The sequence below is a fragment of the Tiliqua scincoides genome, chromosome 7 (assembly GCF_035046505.1).
Source record: "Tiliqua scincoides isolate rTilSci1 chromosome 7, rTilSci1.hap2, whole genome shotgun sequence".
Classification (NCBI taxonomy): Eukaryota; Metazoa; Chordata; class Lepidosauria; order Squamata; family Scincidae; genus Tiliqua; species Tiliqua scincoides.
Window position 1 is genome coordinate 44,114,986 of NC_089827.1, and position 27,251 is coordinate 44,142,236.

Below are 27,251 nucleotides of genomic sequence, written 5' to 3' on the forward strand. Positions count from 1 at the left end.
ATGGTGTGGATAAAGACATGAATATAACAGAGGAGTTTGTGGAATTGGTTGCAATGAAAGGCACCACAACAGGTGATGATATATTTAACAATTTGATTGGTGCTCTGGAAAGACTGTCTGTGGATTGGAAGCAGTCTGTGAGCCTGGCTACTGATGGAGCACCACAGATTGGGAGCAAAGCCAGGGTAGCATCAAAGTTAAAGGAAAAGCCGCAGTGTCTGAACATGCAACAAGACTTTTGTAATTTTCATTGCATGTTGCATCAAGAGTCCTTATGCAGCAAAACACTTAGGATGGATAATGTTATGGATGTGGTAGTAAAGAGTCAATTTTATACGAGCAAAAGGTCTTAACGACAGGCAATTTAACAGCCTTCTGGAAGACACTGAAAGCTCTCATGGATATCACATGGATATCACACCAATGTTCGTTGGCTAAGTAGAGGGAAAGTACTGAAAAGCTTTTATCAATTGCGTACTGAGATACAGGCGTTTATCGACATGAAGCAAAAGCATTTTCTGCCAAGGTGAATGAGGTGCCAGAAGACCTCCAAATGAAGATAACTGATATGCAGCGTGATTCTATAATGAGGGGTAAATTCAGTTTGGCTGATGTGAGAACGTTTTATCAATACACAAGTTCAAAATACCCCAAGTTGACAACTTTTGCTGCAAGGATTATGTCTACGTTTGGGACAACGTACACTTGTGAACAGCTGTTTTCTTTAATGAATATAAATAAGTCCAAATATCATTCTCAGCTAAGTGACAGACATTTAAATTCTGTTCTGAAGGTTGCCACCGCTCAGTCACTTGCTCCCAACTTTGATGCCGTGGTCCTAGCTAAAAGATGTCAGGCATCAGGAAGCAAGTAGCAATGTAAACTTTTATGGTGCTGAACCCATTTTCTGCCCAGGTGAATGAGGTGCCATAAGAAGTCCCATTGTAGTTGATTCACAGTTGATATGCAGTGTAGTTCTGTACTTAGGGATAAACTCAGTGTGGTTGATGTGGGAGCATTTTACTGCTTTGCAAGTTCAAAATACCTCCAGTTGGCAGCCTTTGCTGCAAGAATTTTATGTTCATGTTTGGGACAACTAACTCTTGTTAACTGCTGCTTTCTTTATTCATATGAACAAGCCGAAGTATTGTTCTCAGCTCAGTTTGAATGCTGTTTTGAAGGCATAAACAGCAATCACATCATGGTACAAAAGTGATGCTTTTTTATTTTATTGTTTCAAAATTGTTCAGTTGTGTGTAACAGCACTATAGGGGTAGGTGGATATAGCCAATAACATACAATGGTTGGGAATAGTGATTACCCACTCTACGGTCAGTGTCTGTTATACAAATATGATGTGCAATACCGGCCCTCAGCAGGTGTCATGAATCCATTGTGGCCCCCGGGATGAAATGAGTTCGACACCCCTGCTCTAACACGTCATGTAAAGTTAGATATACCAGGAGTGGTAGCCTAACACACCCCACTGCTATAAGCAAAGGGGTTAAGCAGGGATGCATTTTGGCTCCCTTACTATTTAACCTGTTCCTGAATGATTTAGCCCCGGCCTTGAAGACAGTGGATGGTCATTGCCCGATACTTGGGTCCTGCCAAATGCCGCTATTACTGTATGCAGATGATGCGGCTCTTATCTCTCGAACAAGAATTAGCTTAAAACGTCTAATTAATAAATCTATAGAGTATTTTACAACCAACAAGTTACAGATCAACTACTCTAAATCTAAAATCATGGTATTTGCCAACAACTGGAAACCATTTAAATGGTCATTTACAGGCAACAAGATGGAACACATAAAGTCATTCAGATATTTAGGCATTAATTTCCACTACAAGCATTTGTGGGTTTCTCATCGTAATGCAGTCCTAAATGCATCAAAAATTTCATCCCTTACAATCTCCCGGTTTTTCTTTAGCCAAGGTAACAGATATGTCCCTGCTGCTTTAGAAGTATTCAAGGCAAAGGTACTTTCAAATGTTCTTTATGGCTGTCCAATCTGGCATAAGGCCTTGAATCAATCAACTGAGAGCATACAGGCCTCCTTCCTTCGGAGGATCTTGGGTTTACCAAAATGTGTTCCATACTCTGTTATGTGTCCTGAAGTGGGTTTTATCCGACTCAAAACGCTGGCTTGGCTGAGATCAGTAAAATTTTGGCTTGCAATCTTCTTCAGTGCGGCCCTATATGGGCTAATGTACCAGCCTCTGGCTGATCCAGTACTGCCTGTGGAGGTTGCAGATATATTCACCAAGCTCAGATCGATAGGACTAGACACAGCAAGCCTGGGTATGACTGGTTTAAACAAAGCTTACAGGATTATCAAGGAAAGATTGCTTGATATTGAGCGTCAAGAGTTATTCTGCACAACTAATACCATGTGCTCCCCGCTCTATCTGCACATCCCAGTCAGTTCTGGGAAACCGGCTTCTTTCTTGTATCACCTACAGCGCCGGCAGGCTTGCAGAGCATTCTCCCTTGCTAGATGTAATGCGTTTCCATCAGCTCTGCTAGCAGGCAGGTTTAGTGGCATTCCCTACTCAAAAAGAATATGTACCTGTGACAGGAATTGTATGGCAACACTACAACATGTATTTTTTTACTGCCCACTTCATGAGATCCTTCATAAGAACTAACTGGCTCCACTGCTGAATAAAATGCAGGGTTGGGAGGATTTGATTAAGTTACAATCTCTTCTTTCCCTATTGGAAACTGATTCTTTCAACAAGGTTGCTAACTTTGTTTCTGGGGTACTGGCGGGACGGAATTCTGGGTCTTCTGTTACACTATGGTGAATGGGGGAGGGGGTAATGAATGATTATGATTGTTAGTTTGTTCTGGTTGTTTGTTGGTGTGTATTTCCATTATCTATGCCAATAAAGGTCTTATGTATGTGTTGTTTTTTATCAAATCCCCAAAGCAGTTGAGTACTTCCCACTCTAGTTACTCAATGTGGTTCCCTAACTCTGGTCCGTATATTCACACACCTTTCACAAAGCAGCAGTTGTTTTCAACATCAGACAAAGGCAATGCCCTGAAACATCTTTGCACATGAACTTAAAAAATCTAGGGTTGATGATGTCATAGGAATGCCATCCTAAAAGGGTTCCAGGGAAACATTCCATGACCGTGGCTGCTTCATCAGATAACTCAGCAAGTTTTTAGAATGCTAAGACATCTCAGAAGCGTCTAGAAATTTAGAAAGTACAAAATAGGGGAAAAACTCAGATATTTTCATCACTACAACCAACCAATCTCAAATTCATCACTGAGTCACAGCTGAATGTAGAATTACAGCAGCATATAGAACTACTGGATGCTCTGGGAACAGAACACCAGTGATGAGCATATTTACCAAATTTCATGCGGATGTACTCATAAGGGTCCTCTTGCCAAAGTTCTTCATCCTCATCTTTATAACACATCAGGGAGAAGATTACGTCTTCACATAACGTCTTGGAAAAAGAGCAAGAAGGAGATTGACCAACAGAGAAAAATCTCTGCTTTATTCATCATTCAGGCACAAGTCACCCCTATGTAAGTATTGTAAGAAATCCTACAACAATATAATATACTATTCATTGTATGGTTATGTTATTAGAGATGCAGGGGTTTAATCTGATGGCCATGGGGGAGGTTTACTTTCTGACCCCCAGCATGTATTCGGATCCCCTCCCTTCCCTCTGCTATTAAGCTCCTCAGCAGTTTTCTCCTGAAATGAAGCATAGGCAAATAGCTCTTAAACACTCCCCCAGTCCAATCTGGCACCCACTGTGAACAGCAGAGGTTCTGCTCAGGTTTGCCTCTTTTGCACCTCAGTTATTACCTTATGTCTGTGTCTGGACTGCATACAAGAGAGAGATTAGTAGCCAAAGGGCATCAGGGTAAACTCCTCACCCCGTTGCTATTAATTCTGGCAAAGAGGGGGATTAGAGGAGCATTTTGTATAACTCTTCATTCATTCAGGAGTGATAGTTGGAGGAGCCAGAACATGAAGCCTTTAAATCCTTGTTCAATTTAGCCAATGGCCTGCGTTAAAATAAATTGCCAACTAGGGCTAGGGAACATTCAATATACCAGGCAGAAGACTATGGGTATTTCTCCATTTTCAGCTTGACTGTCGTGAATGGACAAGCACAAGCAGAAGAAAGCCGGGATAGAACAGCTGAATATTCAAAATATTTACATGCCACCCTTCAGTTCACCAAATTCCAGAACAGTTGACAAGCAACTAATAAAAGAGAAATGTAAAAACAGTATTTAAAAGTATCAACTGCCAGTGTTTACGGCTGGTTTTGATTATTATGCACATAGTGCACCATGCAAAGCAGTTAACTAGTTCTTCCCATTTTCCAAATGGAGAAGCAAATGAGACGGACAGGCCCATTTTCTCAGTATTTATATAATAGCACTCATTACTATTCTTGCACTGACCTGCATATGCGGTTTCATCTGCTTCCAGGTTAAACAATGGTGAACCCCTTGGTTCAGATAATTTAATGTCTGCTGAAGGACACGTGGAGTGACGTATTCTTTCTGCCTGTACTGGTCTAAAATTTTCAGGAGAACCTAAAGGTAAAACACAATACAAAATGCATGTCAGATTGGACCTGAGAAAGTGTCCTTATATAATGAGGATACTGTACTGTCGCAGAACCATCTTGAGGCAGAGGATCCACCACAGAACATTCTGTTGGGGTCAAAATTCAATGTGAGGGCAGGAAATTGGGCATTTCAAGGCTTGTTTAAGACCAGTTCACATGATCACTTTAAAAAGTAACAGTAGTAGATTTATCACATTCTAGATTACCTTTCATTATTAGCTAACAAGACGATACAATAAAAAGGAATTATTTGGCAGAAATTGGGAGACAGCAAGCACATGACGTGCCATCAACCCACTGAAAATGTATGGTGCAACATTTCAAGGCTTGTTAGAATAGCATGCAATTGGATCAATACTATGTCACTTTCAGAAAGGAAACAACCACCTGGTACCATTATTACAACCTTCCCTGGCATGCAGCACCAAACAGATATTGCAGTATGTTATGTTGGCAACCTTCAGTCTCGAAAGACTATGGTATCGCGCTCTGAAAGGTGGTTCTGGAACATCGTCTAGTGTGGCTGAAAAGGCCAATTCGGGAGTGACAATCCCTTCCACACCAGGAGCAAGTGCAGTCTGTCCCTGGTCTGTCTTCCTGGCTATGGGACTTCCTTCTTTGCCTCTTAGCCTCAGTCTGTTGGCCAAGTGTCTCTTCAAACTGGGAAAGGCCATGCTGCACAGCCTGCCTCTAAGCGGGCCGCTCAGAGGCCAGGGTTTCCCACTTGTTGAGGTCCACTCCTAAGGCCTTCAGATCCATCTTGCAGATGTCCTTGTATCGCAGCTGCAGTCTACCTGTAGGGCGCTTTCCTTGCACGAGTTCTCCATGTATAGCCAAACAAAAAGAGGTCAGCAACTGGAAGCTCCAGCGCCAAATGAGCTGATCCATCTCCTTCACTTCTGCAGCCAACTCACAGCCAACAATAGTGTGTTGAAGAGGCAGTGGCTATTACAATAGGCAGTTCACCTTAAAGAGGAGGGAAGCTTTAGCCTCCCTCTTTTATATTCTCCTTCTATAAAATTCATTGCTGACCAGAGATTCCAATATTATGCTTGCGTGGGGTTTCTGTCAAGAGAGCACAAACCATTTCTGATTTCCTTGAGACAGCTTCATAAACAGTTTCTCAGGGAGTGATCACTCATTTCCTACTCCACTCACTCAGGTTCCTGAGTTGAAGCTACTGATTCTTTGTCCTCCCACTGACAGACAGGTATTCTGTGCCATGTGATGGGAAGGAATATCTTACAGAGAAGCTACAAGAAGGAAAGTCAAAATGCTTGCTTCAGAGCTGCCAAATGACACCACAAAAACAAAAACAAATGAGAAATCTTTACCTGTTGAATTCCCACAGCATACGTTTTCAAGAAGAACTCAGAGAATTCAAAATATTCTTTTGTTACATTTCCAGGGCTACCAAACCTTTTAAAGAAACAAACCAAAGGAAGTAAGTTAGCTTTTTAATCATAATATGCATAATACATATACACTTGTCCGAGTGAATGTCTTCAATAAACTCAAGCAATGGTTCCCAAACTTTTTCGACTGAGGGCTCCCTTGACCCACTGGGGCATTGGCCATGGCTCCCCATTAGGGCTACAATCCTATACATTGTATAAGACAGCAGGTTTTTTGCAAGGATCCCATGGCTCCCCTGGCTGGTTTCTGTGGCTCCCCAGGGAGCTACAGCTCACCACTGAGCTAAAGAGATAAAAATGCCACTAAAGAGGCATATACACTACTTTGTTTGTTTAAACTTTACCTTTCTGCCTGATACCACAGGCTTCCAAGGTGGCTGTCAATAAGATGTAATAAACATTCAAAAAATGTGAGTCCTGGTTAGCATCTTGCCATGAACTTATTGGAGTTCACGAACGCACAAGCTGGGACTAAGCAGGTTGCTTCTTAGAACATCAGCTGTCTAGCACAGCAATGGACACAAAATAAAAGGCATCGAAAGCAAAACCTGAGAGCAGGCCCTTAAGGGGACAGGGCTGCCTGCACTCACCACAAGACTCCATGGCACAACCAGCCTAAAGTCAGACAGACTTTACATCAAGCAAACTGGATACAGTTAGTTGCTTTTGTAGCCAAAACGATAGTGGCTTAGTGACAGAAGCATGCTGTTCTCCTACAGTGGCCCTATAAAACTTGTGAACCAACAAGTCCACAGTGTGGCTTGCCAGAGCTCCTGCCTAACAGGCAGATAGCAAAGACAGGTTTATTGTCTCTGCTAGGCTGCCATATAAGGCTGGAAGAACATATGTTCTTCCTGCCCTGGTGGCAGTCTAAACAGCCAACACAAGTGCAAAATAAAGATATGCAAGAGAGGCCTTTGGTAAACTGGGTCAGACTTTCTCAAAATAGACTAGAAGTGCAATATGTGCTCTGCCATCCTTTTCAGTTTTTCTGTTTTCTCTCTCCACTCCCTTTCCTTGGGTACTCTCTTATCAACTTATCTCTCAGGCAACTGAATCATAAATTAGTTAAGGAGAGATGAGGAAAGCAATTGACAAAAGAAAGGAGATCACTTTCTTTGTTAAGTATATGGAAACATCACTAAAATATACAAGGCACAAGTGACAAAAGCAGAATTTAAAAATTCAGTGTTTTGCTAGTCAGCATATTATTATTATTATTATTATTATTAACAGTATTTATATACCGCTTTTCAGCTAAAAGTTCACAAAGCGGTTTACAGAGAAAAAGCAAATAACTAAATGGCTCCCTGTCCCAAAAGGGCTCACAATCTAAAAAGATGCAAATGAATACCAGCAGACAGCCACCAGAACAGACAGTGCTGGGGTGAGGTGGGCCAGTTACTCTCCCCTCGCTAAAAAAAAGGAGCACCCACTTGAAAAAGTGCCTCTTACTCAATTAGCAGGGTTACCCAATTTGAATATTACCTTTCAAAAAGGCGCGCAACTATACGTAAGGCCCACTTCTTACATTTCCACCACACTAATTCTGGTCTGTCATCCTCATCAATTTGTAGAGTTTCCTATTTAAAAAGAAGAAGAACAATCAGTCCCTGTGTACACAAATGAACATTTAGTGTCAGAGCACATTAATAAGAAAGCTACATCTTGGCACACACAACTATAATAAGCCTTAAAGCAGTGCTCCACTGACAAATGGGCAATGTTTTGCTTTGTTTAAAAAAACAGAACTCTTACATGAGCCTCTATAATTCAGGTGGAGCACAAATTACTAAACCAATCAAATGGCTTCTCAGGAACAAGCTAAAGAAATTATGTCTCATTCAGACTGAGCAGCTCATCCTAAGTAGTTAAACACTGTCTGAACCACAACACATGATTTAACACTTGATGTGTAAGTGACCAATCCCATACACAGTAACTTGGAAGCAAGTCTCATTGAATTTAATGATTTACTTCTGAATAGACCCATCTAGGACTGCACTGTCAACACAACTACAAGGGTGTGCTCGCTTCTAAAAATATTTAAGTTTACCTAATTTAACCTTTAAATCATTGCAGACATCCTTCAATATTTGGTCAGCCACTTGCTCTCAGCCTCAGCAGCAATATAGCCTTTAAAATTGATGTCTAAGAGACTGCCTTCTTCCATATCAGTGGCTCATTCTCCAAGATCATCTGAGGGGGTCCTTCTACCTGTGTCAACTTCAAATGAGGCTGGGTTGGTGGTCACAAGGGATAGGGCCTTCTTTGTGGCAGTACCATGATTTTGGAATGCCTTCCCATACAAGATTTATGTCCTCCTCTTAACTTTCTGACAGGGGTTTAAGAATTTTGCTTTCTGTTTGGCTTTCCCATACACCTGGGGTCGGCAACCTGTGTTTTCAGAGCCGCATGTGGCTCTTTCAGTCCTCTGATGCGGCTCCCCAGTGGGGGCTGGAAGTGGGGCGCCCTTCCCCTTGGCCTACGCCCAGCCAGCCCAGCCCCGAGGGCGCCTCACTCCAGCGATGTGCTGCGGGTGGCTGCTGGTGAATGTGGGGCGCCGCTCCTCCCTGCAAAGCTGCAGCTCCTTCCCTGCAAAGCGCCGCCGCCGCCCCCCCCCCCCCCGCGCACAGCAGCTCCTTCCTCGGCAGGCAGGCAGGGGCAGCTGCGCTCTCCTGGACCTGCTCACCCCGCCCCACTGCGAGCAGGTGCGGGGACAGCCGGGCACTTCTTCCCTGCGCTCTTCCTTCCTTCGCCCTGCAGCGGGTAGGGGGCTGAACGGAAGAGGCGAGGCTGCTCGGAGAAGCGCGGGAGACGCAGCGCTGCTGAGGCAATGGACAGGAAGGAGTGAGGTGAGCTGCATTCCTGTCCACACTTCCCTGGGAGGAAGCCCCGGTCCCTCTACTGGGGCTGACTTCTGAGTAGACAGGCAGAGGAGCCTGTCCACACTTCCCTGGGAGGAAGCCCCGGTCCCTCTACTGGGGCTGACTTCTGAGTAGACAGGCAGAGGAGCCTGTCCACACTTCCCTGGGAGGAAGTCCCGGTCCCTCTACTGGGGCTGACTTCTGAGTAGACAGGCAGAGGAGCCTGTCCACACTTCCCTGGGAGGAAGCCCCGTTCACTCTTCTGGGACTGACTTCTGAGGAGACAGGTAGAGGATGTCCCCTGGTTTTGGCGTTATGTGAGAGTGTAAAGAGCATCTCCCTATCCACTCTGTCCATCCCCTGCATAATTTTGTATGTCTCAGTCATGTCCCCCCTCAGGTGCCTCTTTTCTAGGCTGAAGAGGCCCAAACACCATAGCCTTTCCTCATAAGGAAGGTGCCCCAGCACCTACAAGGGAGCTACAAGAAGGGGCTACATTATAAAAATGGGACCTGTAAGAGGGGAGCGCATTATAAAAGTTGCATATACAAGAGGGGAGTGCATTATAAATTGGGACATACAAGGGGGAGTAATAACTATAAATCTCTTTATTGTATTGAAAAATACTAGTCATTAGATTTTGTATTTCATTGTACCCCTTTTACATTACTGTGGAAAAGACACAAAGATGACTATTTACTGTTGGTCAGGATTTTCTGCTAGGGAGGGCACCAGCCCAAGTCTTGCCTATAGCACCAAATTGGCTAGGGCAGGCCCTGGGAAAATAAATTATTATTTAATTTAAATGTATTTTATTTTAGCTCTTTCGTTTTTTATATGTAATTCTAAATTTAAGATTATGGTGATCTTGTAACATTAAAATATGTTACATATTGTTTTCTCTGTAGCAGTTCATTCATTTCAAAAATGCAACACACTATAGTTTTTTTATACATAGCATAAAGGTAAAAAAAAAACTATATATGCAGTGTTATCTTCATTTTAGATGTCAAAAGGGTTTTGTGGCTCCCGAGGTTTTCTTTTCTCCAGAAAACAGGTCCAAATGGCTCTTTGAATGTTTAAGGTTGCTGACCCCTGCCATACACGTTGCCAATCTTAACCCTGGAGTTCTCTTCCCCCCCCCCCAGCTGTCAGCTTTAATTCTTATATACTCTGTTCTTTTGTGTTAGTGCTGCTGTTTTTATAAGGCCTTTTATTGTCTTTATTATGTGCTTGCTGCCACTCTATGTTGGTTTGTGTTGTTACTGTTATAGCTTTTACTTTTGTTGCCAATTTTTTCTGCATTTTATTTTTATTTTTTTACTGTGCGTCAACTGTACTTTTGTAAGCCGCCTTGGGTACCCTGGTAATGGGAGGAAAGCCAGGATATAAATATTTTAAAGAAAGAAAGAAATCCACAAATAAATGTGCTGCCTCAGTGTTTTGTTCTCCTAGGGCAGGCACCTGAAAAGACTCAGCTACAACTGGGCTGTATAGTGGGACAAGGCCCAGATGACTACCAGCACCGCTGCAGTGCTTGCAACAGCACCCATCCCTGGGATCATGAGGTCTTCTAACATCACCCATGTTTCCAGGAGCTTTGGAACCTGCTCTACAGCTGTGGACCATGCCATAACTCAGGGATCTCCATAGTCCAGAGGCCACATACAGTCTGCCACAAGATTTTATCCAGCCCTCAGCAACTTAAAATATTTTTTTCCCCGACCACGCAATCGAACAGTTAACATGTTCAGTTCTACCCACTGCACACCTTTCCATATGGCCAGAGTAACCCAGCCTGATTAACCCTCATTTTTAGCCATGCAGCAAGGAAGTAGCATCATTTTTGCACATGTGTAAAGAAATCATAACAAACTGGGGGCGCAATCCTAACCCCTTAGTGCTTTCCAGCACCGGCATAGCAGTGCCAATGGGACGTGTGCTGCATCCTGCAGTTGGGTGTCACTCACAAAAGGCCTCCTCAAAGTTAGGGAATGTTTGTTCCCTTCCCTCAGAGCTGCATTGCCCTTATGTCAGTGCTGGAAAGCACTGGCATAAGGGGTTAGGATTGCGCCCTGGGTTTCACAACGGATCAGACAGAGACCATGTCTCATCCATTGCTCTGCCCTATATAAAACTGATTTTTTTCAGCCCGCAAAGATGTGCAGCACATATGATGTGGCCCTCCTACTGAAAAGTTTGGAGACCCCTGCCATAAATGGATGGGGGGGGTGGACCATATAGGTTGAGAGGGCAACAACAGCAGAAGTGCAACAGGTTTGTGGGATGCACTTAAACTGAGGTTTCCCTATTATTTATCTACCATGCTTAATTAAAAAAACACAATGTATTATCTATTCAAGTTAGATACTTGTTGAGTTGAAAAAAAGTACAGACAATTGCTCCTTCTTTTAAAACATGGAAATGCTTTTAGGGAAGCAAGAAGCTTCAAGAACAATTGCAAATGGAGAAATTTACAGTTAACATCCTCCACTCAGTACAAATCCCCTTCCCATCCTCTCCAAAGACCGGTAACATAAACCTTACAGCAGGCACATTTCTGTCAATGACAGTCCGGAAAATCTCCATCCACTGAGTCATGGTTTGGTTATTCACCAGCTGAAGCGGCAGTGCATACTGGAACAAATTATTAAAAAGGAAAAAAAAAGAGATTGGTTTGATAAAAGAGAACACACAAAAAGGTACCCACGTATTTCCAGAATATACTCAGGATAATAGTTTGGCTGATGTTTTCTGAACCAAATGAAGCTTCCAAATACTTTTCAAAGACAGCCCCACATTCAGCACATTACAATAATCTAATCTGAATGCAACCAGGGCACGAATGGCAGCAAAGCATCCCAAAGCAAACATTCAGGAAAAAGCCACTCTGCTGAGACCTGAGGCTGCCACACACCACCATTCCCTTCAAAACACAAAAAAAAAAACCCAAAAAAAAACCAGACCCTGAACCCTCTTGAAAATTCTGTCACTTTGCACAGGCACCTCCCAGGTCAAAAGGAGCATGCCACATTCTAAAAAAGGTCTCTCAGATTGGGGAACAGCACTGCTTAGGTCATACAAGTGCGCTCCGCCAGGCACCTCATGCAAAATGACAATGTCATGATGCAGACAGGTTTCTGATGTTCACTGTCAATGTGTGTGCTCTGCACTAGCTCCTGGGTTGTGTGCCTCCAAGGTCTCAGTTGCTGGTCATCCTTGCCCTAGACCAGGGGTCGGCAACCTGCAGCTCTAGAGCCGCATGTGGCTCTTTCAGCTGTTTGCTGTGGCTCCTCCAGGTGAAAGTGGCAAAGAGTGTGGCAGGAGGCACCTGTGTTGGGAGTGCAGGCTGCTTCCCTCCACCCCCTGAGCTCACTGCCCTCCTCTCCCTTCACCCCCACCTGCCCCGCATTGGTTTCCCTTTTCAATTTTGCCCACTCTGCAGGCTTAAGCTCCCTGTTTTTCCCTTCCCCCAACTCTCCAGCAGGCTCAGCCAATCAGCATCCAGCAGGCTCCTAGCTTTTTCTGTTGGAATGGCTCAGGGTCCTTCACTGGCTGACCACCAGCCAATCCTGAGCCGCTTTCCTCCTCAGCCATTACAATCCCTTGCAGCCCGCCTTTCCCTGAGCAGGTCCTCACTCAGTGCAAGGAGAGGCTTTTCCTCCACAGCGAGGAGACATCCTGTGTGTCTACTCAGTTGTAAGCCCCATTACAGTGGATGAAGCTTACTCCCAGGAAAGGGTGCCTGGGATGGCAGCCTTGGCACCTGCTCCTACGTGTGTCTACTCAGTTTTAAGCCCCATTACAGAGGATGAAGCTTACTCCCAGGAAAGGGTGCCTGGGATGGCAGCCTTGAAGCCTGCTCAAGGCCAAGCGCAATGACAGGTGAGTGGGAGCCCGCGCAGGTCTGTTCCAGAGTAAGCCCCAATGTAGTCCCTGGGCTACTCCCAGGAAGGTGTAGAGGGCTGTATCCTCAGCCTCCTCCTGTGCAGGTCTACTCACAAGTAGTCAGTGAGGCTTCCTCCCAGGAAAGTGTGGAGAGGACTGCAGCCTGAGAGCTCCAACCAACTTGTCTGCTCAGAAGTTCCATTGTAGCCAATGGGGCTTACTCCCAGGGTAGTGTGGAGAGGGTTGCAGCCTGAGTGAGGGAGGTCAGGCAGGCAGGCAGGCAGGCAGGCAGGGCAGAAGCTGGCCTGTGGTTGCCCCCCCCACCTGACCCCCCCCCCAGCTCTGGCTTCTTCTCTTCCCCACCTCTGGAGTCTGTGTCCTTTTTTCCTTCCAGCAGGGTGCCTCTGGAAGGTGGGGGGAGTTCTTTAGTATCCATGTAAGATAAGCAGATGTCATAACCGCCATATGTATTGGAATCGAGGAAGATCTGGTGAGGAGGTAGATGTGGTGTCAGCAGGGCCCCTTTAAGGGTAAGGCCTGGGCATCCAGCAGTGTGCTGCACAGTTGCAGCCACTTGAAGGCAATAGGGCCCTCAGGGATATAAGGAGCACCTGAGGAAGGGGGTGTGGGTTGTAGAAGGAGTGCAGGTTGGAGGTAGGAGAGGAGACTGGCTGGCTGGGTTTGGCTTATTGACTTGGATACTCTGACTGATTTGACTGACTTACTTTGGAATCTGATCTTGGACTGTGACTTGGCTTACTGACTTTGGACTCTGCCCTGGATGCTCTGACTGACTTTGTGACTAATGGACTGCTGGAGACACTGGAGTTTGGTGTGTGGCTACTGTGCCCAAGACCTGCTGAGGACCCAGGGTCTACTGTAGTGGTGGGAGGCTGCTGGCAGGAGAGAGGACCTCTGCAGGTTCAACAGGCGAGCTACCCTGGAGGTGGGGTCCAGTAGAACTGCAGGGCAGAACCAGGGTCATTTGTTGGGGGAAAGAAGGGGAGCTAATTTGCTTAAAGTGGGCCCAATTCTCCAGGCAGAGAATGGCCTTGGAATCAGGCAAAACACCATAGAGGACCAGGCATCTGAAAACACAGGACAAGAATGTATGACAAAACTAACTAAAAGCTACAAGAGGGGGCTACATTATAAAAAAGGGACCTATAAGAGCATAAAGGTGAAAAAAAAACTATATATGCAGTATTATCTTCATTTTAGATGTCAAAAGGGTTTTGTGGCTCCTGAGGTTTTTTTTCCTCCGGAAAATGAGTCCAAATGGCTCTTTAAGTGTTTAAGGTTGCCGACCCCTGCCCTAGACAATGGTGGGCACAGAGAAGAGGAATGAAAGGGGGGACGACTTGCGCTCAGAACACACACATTGTTGTGCTACATGTTGAAGAGAAAAGGAGATTTCTGCGAAGATCCTTCTCCTCACTAATACCCAAGGCAGCGTCCCTTCCTTCTGGTGGTTGGACAGGTGGAGAAACAAGAAGAGATCAGGGATGTGCCTCAATGAAAATAGCCTCATATACATGGAGAGACTAGAGCTTGTGGCAGCAACAGTTCAGCCTCCCCTTTGACTCTGCACACACTCCACCCAGTTTCTAAGTGGTTGTGTGATCACTGGGGAGGCTCCTAGAGCAATAGCTCAGCCTCCATGGTGCAGGCGCTGGGATATCCTCCTGAATGCCTTGCAGTGTGACATGATCACATCACCAGCAACTGCCTCCCCAGCCTCTCACTGCATGTCACTGGAAGAGACCCCAATACTAGAGTGGATAGGTACCTGGACAACTTCTCTGTAAACAGGAAAAAGCATAAAGACACCCTTTCCAGAAGTGCTTATAAACAAAAGAGATACAGACTCATGTCGGTTACTTTTTTTACTCAAATGCTGTGAAGTATGTGTGTCTAATGCTGGCTCCTTAAGTTCACATGTATAAATAGGCCACCTTGAAATCAATGAAACATTTCAAACATGCATGGTTAGGATAGAAGACTAGGATGGTTCTTCAGAACTAGGGAGAGGACACAGGCTGCAATCCTAACCACACTTTCCTGAGAGTAAGCCCCACTGAACAATTTAGGACTTACATCTAAGTAGACCTGGTAAGGATTGTGCCCACCGCCACATGGCAAAGCACATGCTTTGCATCAAAAGGTACCAGATTCAGTCCCCAACATCTCCAGCTCAGTGATCTCAGATAGTAGGGATGGGAAAGGCCTCTGCCTGACACACTGGATTGCCACTGCCAAGATACACTCCACTGCACATAATCTAAGGATTCAGATTGGTGTACATGCACAGACACATACCTGAACCAGTGCATAGAAAATTTTTAAGATCTGCTTCTGAAGAAGCACAGAGTAATGGGAGTTGTCTGGAAGGAGCTGAATCATCTGTTGCTGAATCCGAGGCAAGAATATCTGCATTGCAGCGATAAGGGGATCTCGCTCTTCAGCTTTTTTGTACCTGGAAAAGTGGTTAGACCCAGACACAGTTAGGAAGCAAAACTGTACTCCTCTCCCAACTATTCTGTGTTCTGAGGAAAGAATCAGGTGCTGCCATTTGTCATCTTTCCCTTTCTTCTGTCTCTGAATGACAGCCCATAGCACAAAACCCCTATAAACCAACAGACCCAGAACAGAGGGAGAAAAAAGTAAGCTGCATTATTCTCCTTATTGTAGAGCCAATCTCATTCTATTTTTCAACATAGCAAATCACAAGTTTGCTGGAGTAGAGGCTGCAACTGACATAGATGCCCAGTGTCAAAATGTTACATCTTATGCATGGCTGCTCAGAAGAAGAACTCAATACCTCCATAGAATGATTCACACACAGAAGGATGGGATCTGACTGAGATTTCCCATGAGTGATCAATTTCATTCTGTTCACTAAATTGATCTTCATGTGAAAAATAGCCACAGATTTGTTCTATGGCTATTACTGAACATGATTACGTTCTGTAATAACGGCTATTACAAAACATGGCTATTTTATGACAATAACTGAACATTTGTTCTGGCCCTCACTCTCCCCTGATCTGGTCTAATGCTCTTTGCAAGAACTGCTCCCAATTGTAGAGCTGCTTTCCCCACAGCAAATGGGTAGACTGTTCCCTCTTTCTACAGTCCCACCCAATAGCCCTTTGAGAACTGTGAAGTTTTGCAAGGAGTCAAGAAAGGCAAAGCAGGCCTGTGTCTGTTTGGAGATGTTCTCCAAACACTGCCACTGTGTTGGCTTCCTAGGACTGGAGCTTCTTTGATAAGGATCCACTTACTCATAGGTCTTCACTAGTTGGTAGAGGCACAGCAGACTTCCAAGCCAGCTCCCACTGTTAGGAGACTGCAAGTAATAGCCAATCTTGTCTACTACTGCTGTCCAATTACCAGGGAAGTCATGCTTGATGATAACGCGAAGGCACATTGTCAGTTGGGCCCTGAGCAGTTGAGAAAGGAGAGAGGGCGAGAAAAAAAGACAAGTCAACGAGTGACAAGAGGTAAAGAAATTTGAAGCAAATGCTTTAAGAATAACAGAAACTTGGAATGAACTAAGTCAACCATCTGACAACAAACCACTAACTTCCAAAACTTTTTAAAGGGGAAAGGATGGACAAGGAAACAGTTCTGGAGTCAAATGCAAGTTAATGAACACTGTAGTTAATGTTAGATATTATGATGGTTTTCTTCCACCTCTTCCTCATCAAATATACACAATCTATTGCCACGAGAAATAAAATCAAGATGGACATCAAGAGTATACGTGAAAAGAAAAGCAAGTAAACCAACCTTTCAGAACATATATCTCTCTCTCTCTCTCTCTCTCTCTCATGGCTAATCCAAGGTCAATCTGGTTGAGTAAATATTACACATGTTGGGGGAGCAAGACGGGGCCTTCCCACACCACCCACTAGGCACACTTCTTCCACAAGACACCTACATGTCAGCATATAGTGCCTACATACATAAAATCCAAACCACACTGCTCCTATTCAGATTCTATGTGTGACACCAATTGCACAGTTCAAGCTCATACGCACTGGCCCGGTGCAAACATTACTCTCACATGTGATAACTGGCAAGCAGCATGGGATACAATCTCAGTCCCCTATTGCACATGGCTTTGCCGAGGAAGCCAATCTGCTGAACTGTCCCCTGAAGGGAATTTAAATAGCTTTCCAATTTTCTTGACTTCCTATGTGAGACAAATCTGCCTTGGTATTACAAAGAACAAAAGGCATTGTGTTTGCTTAGCTGTAATGAATTTTTTTCATTAACACTCCTCACTGCAGTTCTTCCAAGCAAACACTCTCAGAATGTCAGTCATCTTGTTTAAAAATAGTTCTTCAAAACTCTCCATTTAAAGAAGGCCTGTAGATTTCAAAAGTAACTTTCCTTCACCTATCCTTTTAACCCTACTCATTCATACTTCTTCATTCCTACTGCCATTTTGGTTCCTCCCTTGAATCTCTAGTTATGAAGTGCAGCCAACTGACAAAGATGGACTTCATTCTAGAACTCCTCTGTCATTTTGCCAAGTAGGCTTATAAGCCAATAACCTTGCATTCATTCTTGTCAATGAATTATTCTGGTCCTAATAATTGCTAAGAAAATGTTGGAGACAAACACCTCAAACAGAAATAGAAATTGTGCTTTTAAACATTTATTTATTCTGCAATTTTAAAAAACCACACAGAGTTCAGGCACAGTTAAGCACCCCAAAAATGCAATGGATCAAGAGTACATAATTAAGAATCCAAAAATAAGGTGCAGTCAATAGCAGAACACAACTCAAGCCATATATTCTACATGTTTCCAGTAATACAAAACAAAACTCTAGCATCCAGGAAAATCCTGATTTAAAAGACTGGACAGATACCATCCCCAAGATTGTAATCATCATAAACATGAACATACAAAGCTGCATTAGACCAAGCCTTGGTCAATCTAGCTCAATGCTGCCCACACTGTCTGGCTACACCTCTCCTGCATTTCAAACCTCTCCCAGCCTCATCAAGGACTGAACCTAGAGCCTTCTGCATGCAAAGCAAGTATTCTACAGTTTGACATGGCTCCTCCTTTTATACATTTTTTCTTCTCTGCCATATAGACATAAGCAGCTTCATCTTTCAAGCATGTTCGTCATTTCAGTAGGGAATTTCCTCTGGTAATTAATATTTCTCTGCTCAAGGTGCCTTCCCTGAGTCACAAACGTATCTAGTTCCACCAGATAAGCAGGATTCCTCCCACCATGCCTCCTATTTTTCGTCCTTAATGACCATTCAAGCTCCAACTCTACTTCCTTCATGCCCTCCATTACCTTCTATCCTTGTCTACCAGCGGAGCCAAGCAGCCTCTAAAACAAAACAGTTTTCAACAGAGCGTAAATATATGCAAAGCAGTTAATCTGCACAATTCATTCCAAGTAGAAACATTTGTCTTTGATGGTGCAGAATTCAGGAATTTTTGGTGCACATTCCTGAGTCTGCTATACCTCACTAAGTCCGGAGAACGAATAATTCCTTCCACGATGTTATCCCGAATCTGCTGTCGATCATTTTCATGAATGTTGAACGGAAATATCACTTCCCCAGGCGGAGGCTCCCGATCTGGCCAGTACTGCATCACCATGTTCTTCAAGTAAATGGCAGCTGAATGGGGAGGGGAAAAAAACCATTAATTCTGACATAGGAGTACAGGAGGGGCTAGTTAAAAAAGAAACCATGTTTCAAATGCAGGATTCAGCATGATCAGTAATGGAAGCCCAAATAATAAGCATTCATTTGAAATTTAGCATCACAATTGTGAAATTGACAAACACACATCTCAGTGACTCAGACCTACTTCACAACTGCCCAGGAGTTGTTTCCTTATATTTATTAAATATATTCATATCCTGCTTTTCTTCTCAGAGTATTCAGAATAGCTTATAGCAACACACACAAACAAATAAAATACCTCAGCAAGCAGAGATTAAAAATCTAAATTAACTGAGCAGCTCCAAATTGTTTTTCCCACCTTAACATTAATATTCAGCACTTGCAGATAGATAGTAAAATGAGCAGACACAAATCAGGGCCCACTGTGACTTTTAATCAATTTCTGCCCAGCCCACAGGTGTACACATTTGATCCCTGTTGCATATATGCAACATTGGGCAGAAATGGCTTAAGACAGTTTAGACAATTCACTGTTAATCAGTCTATTGATCCCTGTTGGCCATATCAGGCCTCCATCGTGGACAGATGCACACTATCAGTTACCATTGTTGGGAACAAACAACAGGGGATAGCTGTCTCCAAATTGTCCTGCTCTAGGGTTTGTTTTGTTCATTAACTGATCTTTAGGAAATAGTAGCATAATTCAAATATGTATGACTAGTAGCCCAATCCGAGTAAGTGAAAGTCCTACTTTTAGCTTACCTGCCTGTCGGACTGGAAATTCCACTTGATCAGAAACAATTATTTGTAACAGACTAGGAGCAAAGTTGATTATCTTGTAGGACTGAAATTCAAACAAAAGGGTTAATCAGCAAAGCACCATATTACTGTAAAAAGTTACACATAACAGCGTTGTCAAGAAAAAGGAACAAAGAATTCTCTTCTTTCCCCTTTTCCCAAATCAGATAAGCTCAGGAAACTCTAAGCACTTTTAGATGCCACTTACTCTAAGAGTAGAGCTAAACACACACTTAATACTCTTCATTTGAAACAATGGCTTGGTTGAATGCAGTAGTGGATTCCAAATGCCCCTGGATCCAGTAGTGGCTTTAATCAGGGTTTTGATTTGGTTAGTTAAAGTTGAGAAATAAGCATGCTACTTCTATTAGCAACAGTATAGTAAGACAATGGCTTTAGAAAGACTTCTCCAACTGATGAAATATGGGACCCACTCAAGGTACTTACAGCCCAATCCTATCCCTATACCCAGATTGGTGCAGCCATGCCAAAAAGATGTGTGCTGTATCGGAGGAGGGAGGGCAGAGCAGGAGGCTTCAAAAGGGAAAGGGGATTTAAATCCCCTTACTCTTTCATAAGCCTCCTGTCCTGTAATGGGTCTCCTTGGATCTGTGCCAGCAAAATTGCTTGTGCAAGTTCGAGGAGAGAAAGGGGGTGGGGAGGTTGCTGCCAGAGGGAATAGAGTCTTGCGCACCATTGCCATTGGATCCATCCCCTCCCGCAACCTGGTTCTACCATAGGCCTTTATCTTTCCAGAAAAAACTAGATTAACATTTCTTAAAAACCTTAATCCAAATAATTTTTTCCAGGTTGCATTGCATCAAACAGCTGCCACTGTGCAGTGGCAAAGATTTACACAAAGGAAACCCGAGATCAGGTACCAAAGAATCAGCACCAGCCACAAATGGACAGCACCCCACATAGTCTGCACTCTCCTTTGGGTGTACAGCGCATACATTTTCATCAGCCTCTGCAATGGTATGAGCTACAAAACTGAAATGAAAGAGGATATTATCAGGATTTAACCAGAAGGTCAACATCAAAGAAAGTGTGGTCATATGAATATGTATTGGCAACCTTCAGTCTCGAAAGACTATGGTATCGCGCTCTGAAAGGTGGTTCTGGCACAGCGTCTAGTGTGGCTGAAAAGGCCAATCCGGGAGTGACAATCCCTTCCACACCGGGAGCAAGTGCATATGAATATGACTTGTAGCAAATCAGACCATTTGGCTACCTAGCCCAGTGTTGACTCTCAAGTGCTTTTTGGACTGCCATTTTACAATGTTTCATCATACAAGTGCTAAAACCAAGATAGTGGAGATGTAGCACACTCAGAGGAATGTGTTTCCCTGCATACTTAACGCTTACAGAAATGCATCCTGCACGCCCCAAGGGAGTTGCTTATAACATCACTGTGGTTTCGATTTACTAAAATCTGTTAGAAGACTTTGAAGGCTGCATTCAGGAACATGCAGTTAAATGTTTCAGTATGTCAAGGGCAAAACCAATACTGTAACTGATCTGATCTGCTTTAAGAAACAACCTTTCCAGTCCCCTCAGGATCAATGCCAGTGCTCTTTTCACTTGGGTATTATATTTTTAGAAAGACAAATCTACTATGTCAGAAATTAAAGTGAGGAAACATGGTGAATTAGGGTCATGATTATCTTCTGAGACAGACAAACATGCTCTCAGCTTCTTCTAAAAGAAGAGGCAGGAGACTTGCTTTCCTTCACCTGCATGAATTTTTGTGTGGATGGAGGCGCAGACTAAGAGAGGTAAGAAGAAAGGAACAACATAAGAAGCTACTATAACAACAAAAGAAGCTACTGTACAAAATCAGATCATAAGAACAAAAGACCAGCCCCACTGTCAGGTCAAAGGCCTATCTAGTTCAGCTTTCTGTATCTCACAGTGGCCCACCAGAGGCCTCAGAGAGAACAAGACAATAAGAGACCTGCATCCTGTTGCCACTCCCTTGCATTTGGCATTCTGAGGTAGCCTACTACTAAAACCAGGAGGTTGCACATACCTATCGTGCCTTGTAACCTGTGATGAACTTTTCTTCCAGAAATTTGTCCAATCCCTTTTTAAAGGCATCTAGGCCAGATGCCATCACCACATCCTGTGGCAAGGAGTTCCACAGCTTAATTATACGCTGAGTAAATAAATATTTTCTTTGTTCTAACTCTCACAATACTCATGTTTAGTGGATGTCCCCTGGGTCTGGTGTTGTGTGAGAAGGAAAAGAACATCCGTCGATCCACTTCATCAATCCCCTGCATAATTTTGTATGTCTCAATCATGTCCATCCTCAGGTGCCTTTATTGTATACTCTGGCTGGCAGGCACTCTCCAGAGTTACATAGAGATTGAACATGAGACAGTCTGAATAGGGAGGGCAGGGACTGAATCTGGGACCTGGATGAATGCAAATCATGTATATTACTGCTAACTATGGTCTCTCTCCAAGAACTCAGCACTCGCTCTCGCTCTCTCTCTCTCTCTCTCTCTCACCACAGGCAACTGGTATCTTGAGGAAGCAGAGGGACAGCTCATGAATGCATGCCTCTTGGAGGCTGTATATCAAAATTTTCCCATGCATGAGGGAGTGTGTTGCTAACTACCACAGGGTTCATACCAGGAGACCTGAGTCAGGCACTGTTTCCCTGCAGCACTGAGTTTGCAGTTTTGTGATGGAGAATATATTTTCCATTCAGAAAGTCCCCAGCTCAACCACTACCCTTTCACAAGGGAAGGCAGGGAAAGATCCCTGTCTGAAACACACCCAATGCTAGTCAGCTTTATCATCACCCTTCTTCAGTGATGACTGAATGCATGGGGCACTTTGTGCAACACAGTGGAGCAAACTTTTTATTGGTCTTCCAACAACTATATAAACATTGCAGATCAGATACAAGGACTTGTAATGGATCAAAAAACCAGCTAGAAAACAAAGTTTTCCTCAACAGAGTATTGGAGGATTTTTGCCTTCATTTCTGAATGAGCATTTGAACTGTTTTCATTATACAATAGCTGATGCAAACATAACAAGGCTTCTGGGGAGATTGCTGTACACACACACACTGCCAAACAGCATTTATGCCATTCATTTATGTTTATTTCCACGAAGAACTCACAAATAAAAAAATTTGCCAAAATGAGCTGAAGGCTGGCTTCCTGTTGAGTTCTCACATCTTTTATCTGCTTTATGACAGGGGTGTCTAACTCGTTTCATACAGAGGGCACAAGTTAGCATTCATTGTGCTCGCTGAGGTCTGGAAGTGACATCATTAAGCATATGATAGCCAGAAATAAGTACTTGGTTCTCACTCAAAAACTCATTAGCTGCAAATGACAGAAGAGAAAATGTGCAAATCTTTATCATTTTCAAGGTGTGAGTGACCCCAATTATCATGCTAGGAGAGCCCAATTATAGCAAGGGCCAAATAAATTGCTTTTGGGAACCGCGGACATTATGTTTGACACGGCCCATGGACCTTAAGTTTGACACCTTTGCTTTATAACATAACTCTTTCTGAATCATGACTCACAACTGAATTGTGATTTTTGTACATCTGGATTTTATCATCCTACTGTCATTTCTGGTTTGGCTCAGTTGCTGTTTTGCTTATTAGTCAAATGTGATTCAACATACTGTAATTCAATATAGTGTACATATGAAGATTCCTGAAACCAAGGCTTTTAAAACTAAGATTGCAATCCTATACACACTTACCTGGGAGTAAACTTAAACTTAGGTTTAAAGGGACTTACTTCTGAGTATACATGTTGTTGTGAGTGCTTACTGTAAGTTGTTGTGTTGGGTTTGTTGCTAGTTTGATGCCACTATAACATTAAAACTGGGCCTCTCTCCTGGGTCTCTCTCCCTGTAGCAGTGATCTGTCAATCACTGTGACAGTTGAGGGAAACCGTTGAGGAGAGCTGATAGAAAGGAAGATTAGTTACCTCAGGAAGAGATTTTAGGAAGATTTAGGGAAGGTAGTTAAGACTGTTGGAACTGGCTGTTCTATTTAATTTGTTGATAAAATAAATTATATTCATACCACTTATATGGTCTCTGGTGCCTGTTCAGTCCCCTTGTCCAGGCCCCACGTTACAATTCTTAGGATTGCACTATAAGTTTATTGTTTGGTACCACTATAGTGGTCCTTTGTAATTAAATTTAGCTAATTAAATATTTTTGAAATATTGCACAAGCCCACTTCAACACAACCTACCAAAGGCAGTGGTAGAAAAAGTCAACTATCAGGAACTTCACCACTTTCCATATTGATATTTATTTATTTAAAATATTTTTATACTGCTTTTCTAAAAATCCAAAGTGGTTTACAACAAAGCATAAATACATCAAAATATCATAATGAAGTATTAAAATAAAAATCCTAGAACAATTTATACAACAACAATAAAAGAGCAGAGAAAAAATAACAGCAGCATAAAAGTTTAAAATGTTAGGCGTCCCTAAGGACATTACATTAATGGAGAGCTACAATAGTTCCTGGCATTACTTACTCACTAGCTGACCACTATTACAGGGGAAAGATCAACTTGCATGAATGTCACTCAATTTTTTAAAAAGATTGTTATGTTTAGAAAAAAGCATCAACAGGTCCAGACAAAGTAGAGTTTCACCAATACTGAGCCCATTTATAAAGCAGCAAATCTACAAAGAGCCTTGCAACTAACTAACCCATTTCTGCCCAGCCCACAGGTGAGCACATTTGATCCCCATTACATATACAAAATATTGCTATGTTTAGAAAAAAGCCTCAACAGGTCCAGGCAAAGTAGAGTGTCACCAACACTGAGATCATTTATAAAGCAGCAAAAACTACAAAGAACCTTGCAACTACCTAACCCATTTCTGCCCATTTCTGCCCACAGGTGAACACATTTGATCCCCATTACATATTCATATATGCAACATTGGGCAAAAACGGCTTAAAATCAAAACAATTTATTTCAGCCAAAGCTTTTGTGGACTGGTCAACTTCAACAGACTAACGCAACTACCCCTCTGGTAGTTTATAAAGCAAGGAGCCCAGAATACCAAAACATGGTGACAGCCTCCAAAGTAGAAGAGCCTGCTCATTAGCCAAACAATTAAGAAAAGGTCAAAGCAGTTATGAGAGTAGCCATGCTAGTCTGTTTCAGTAAGACAATAGAGACCTATGGACACAACTAACAAATCGAGTCTGCAAAAAAAAATTTCAGATAGCCACACCTGTCCACTAAAAATAAAATGCCAAAAGCCACACTATTCCTACCTTTGTTAGGGCCAATCCAGGCATTTTCAACCACTGTGCCATGGCACACTGGTGTGCTGCAAATGGTCTGCAGGTGTGCCACAGGGGTTCACAGGAAGGTCAGATCTTAGCAGTGCCATTGGGAGATGTGAGCCCCGCCCCCAATGGCAGCATGATGTGCCTTATCAATTGTCAAAGAATTGATGGTGTTTGCGCCTTGACAATTTTAGCGTCTTCTCAGTGTGCCATGAAATGAAAAAGGTTGAAAATTCCAGGGGCAAACTGAAAAGACTCAAGTCTAGAACACCAAGTGTTTAAATCCTAAGACCAAAGAGAATCCAAAAGCAAGCTGCCTAAGACTTTGTGTCATCTAGACCAGTGTTTCTCAACATTTGTCCTCTGCTGTACCACTTCACATGGTCCACCTATTTGAAGTACCAATGCAAGCAACTGATGATGACATCATTGGCAGTTACTTCTGGGTTGGGAGGTCAGATGCAACATGGCAAACACCAGCAGGAGGCTCAGGATGGATGGGAAGGCTTTTCTGAGTGTGGAAAAGTATGCTATGGGGCTCTGCCAGCCAGGCTGAGCCTCCTGCCACTGTTTGTTGTGTAGCATTCTGGGTCTCACTGCCAAGCAGCTGGTGCAAGCACCACCAGGCACCACCTCAAGTACCACTGGTGGTACCCATACCAACTGTTGAGAAACACTGATCAAGACCAAGTCTAATAAAGATTTGGGTTGCAACCCTAAAGTCCCAATGACCACAGGGGACTGACTTCCCATAAACATGCACAGATTTGGACTGTTATTGTAACATCCTTTTTGTAAAAAGGTGGATGAGTGTCAGGCAAAGTGAGCAGCACAATCAACTCATCAGAATAGAAGGTGCCACAAGGCTTGGTGGTGTGTCCATGGGGAGGGGGGCAGCAACAACAGGATCTATCTCCTCAAAATCCAGAGGATGAAGCACCTACTTGCCAGGGGTGTGGAGGGCATCAGGGGACGGGGCAGTCAAAGGAAAGGGGGGGGGGAGAGGAAAGTGCTTGAGAAGAGAATAAAGGCTGCAATCCTATCCACACTTTCCTGGGAGTGAGCCCCATTGACTATAATGGGACTTACTTCTGAGTAGACATGCATAGGATTGGGCTCTCAGGCTGCACGCCTATCCACACTTACCTGGGAGTAAGCCCCATTGACACTAAAGGGACTTGCTTCTCAGTATAGGCTTGGGCTCTGAGGCTGCCATCCCATCCACACTTTCCTGGGAGTAAGCCCCATTGACTACGATGGGACTTACTTCTGAGTAGACCTGCATAGGCTAGGGCTCTGAGGCTGCAATGCAATTCACCCTTTCCTGGGAGTAAGACCCACTGCCTATAACGGGACTTGCTTCCGAGTAGGCGTGCCTGGGCTTGGGCTTAGCCCCTCCGCCGGCCCAGATCCAGGGGGGGCTGGGCCCGGCCTGGCGCTCACCTGGTTGAGCTCGTTCTCTGCGGCGAGGCGCAGCTTGGGGTCGATGGTGCCCTTGAGGGCTTGGATGATGCGGTTGGGATCCATGTCCTCTCGCTGCGGCACCTCACTGGGACGAAGGGGACCCGCCGCCGCCTCCCCCCCTCGGCCACACAGCAGCCATTCACCGGTTTGCGACAGCTGCGACGTCACCCACAAGGAGCCGCTTTACGCCCCTGTGTGTGTCTGTGCGTTCCAACCCCTCCGCCTCGGGCGCCATATTGCCGTACGGAACAGAGAAAGGGAGCCACCCGTGGAGGCAGCCATGTTTCGTTACGGCAACAAGTCTGCGGCAGGTACGCCTCCCCCGAATTCCGGGCTCCTCAGAAACAAGCGCCCGTTGGTTCCGCTTGCCCAAGAGTTCCCTTGTTCAGTGACCTGCACCTATGAGGGAGCCTTTGTAGAGCTCAGGGGGGGAGGCCTGGACAGTATTGTGTGGCATGTCTACTCAGAAGTAAGCCCCACTGTAATCAGTGGGGCTTACTCCCAGGAAAGTGTGGGCAGGATTGTAGCCTTAGAGCACAATCCTAGGCATGTCTACTCAGAAGTAAGCCCCACTATAGTCAGTGAGACTTACTCCCAGGAAAATGTGGGTAGGATTGTACCTTAGAGCACAATGCTATGCATGTCTACTCAGAAGTAAGTCCCACTGTAGTAAGTCCAATTCTACATAGCAGAGAATTGTTCAAGCTGTATTGTGAAATTCCAGCTGAGGAGAGATTGGAAGCAGGGATGGGACAGGATAAAAGTAAGAATGGGCCAGAACAGGACATTAATTAATAGAACAGGTGCAAAAAGCAGCAGGATGCCTTGGAGACACTTGACAACAATATTTTGGATCTGAAACCTTCCAGCAGCATACTTTTATTGATCCCTTCCCAGCCAAAAGCCATCCAGAACAGGATGGAACAAGCTGGAACATTTTCTGAGTATCAGGCAAAACATAGCATCTTGTATTAGAGGCACACGAGAACAAAATGTAGGAAATTACACCCCTGCAGAATTGAATTCTTAACTTCTCAGCCAAACCCTGTTTTTAACTAACATCAGCTTTGGATGACTGGTCTTCAGGCACCAAACATAGCAAGACTCACATGCAACACATTAGGTGGGAGTGACAATTCAGCAATTAACTGTTTTCAAGGAAAAGATAGTTATTTTTCAGTTATTTATAATCATTTTTCAGTTAGTTATAATTTCTGAAATAGGCAGAGCA

General features: G+C 43.9%; 1 protein-coding gene across 1 annotated transcript in view; it reads right to left on the reverse strand.

The window, feature by feature from the left end:
• Positions 1-26,152, reverse strand: part of IPO8 (importin 8) — a 63,078-nt gene extending 36,926 nt beyond the window's left edge. Inside the window, exons 1-10 of the mRNA XM_066633467.1 lie at positions 26,000-26,152; positions 19,216-19,297; positions 18,288-18,444; positions 16,075-16,233; positions 15,110-15,266; positions 11,450-11,539; positions 7,524-7,618; positions 5,955-6,039; positions 4,451-4,585; positions 3,372-3,471 (exon numbers count right to left, since the gene is read on the reverse strand). Coding sequence (XP_066489564.1) covers positions 3,372-3,471; positions 4,451-4,585; positions 5,955-6,039; positions 7,524-7,618; positions 11,450-11,539; positions 15,110-15,266; positions 16,075-16,233; positions 18,288-18,444; positions 19,216-19,297; positions 26,000-26,083 — 1,144 coding nt within the window. The 5' untranslated portion in view covers positions 26,084-26,152. The remainder of the gene's footprint in view (positions 1-3,371; positions 3,472-4,450; positions 4,586-5,954; positions 6,040-7,523; positions 7,619-11,449; positions 11,540-15,109; positions 15,267-16,074; positions 16,234-18,287; positions 18,445-19,215; positions 19,298-25,999) is intronic.
• Between the last annotated feature and the right edge of the window lie 1,099 nt (positions 26,153-27,251).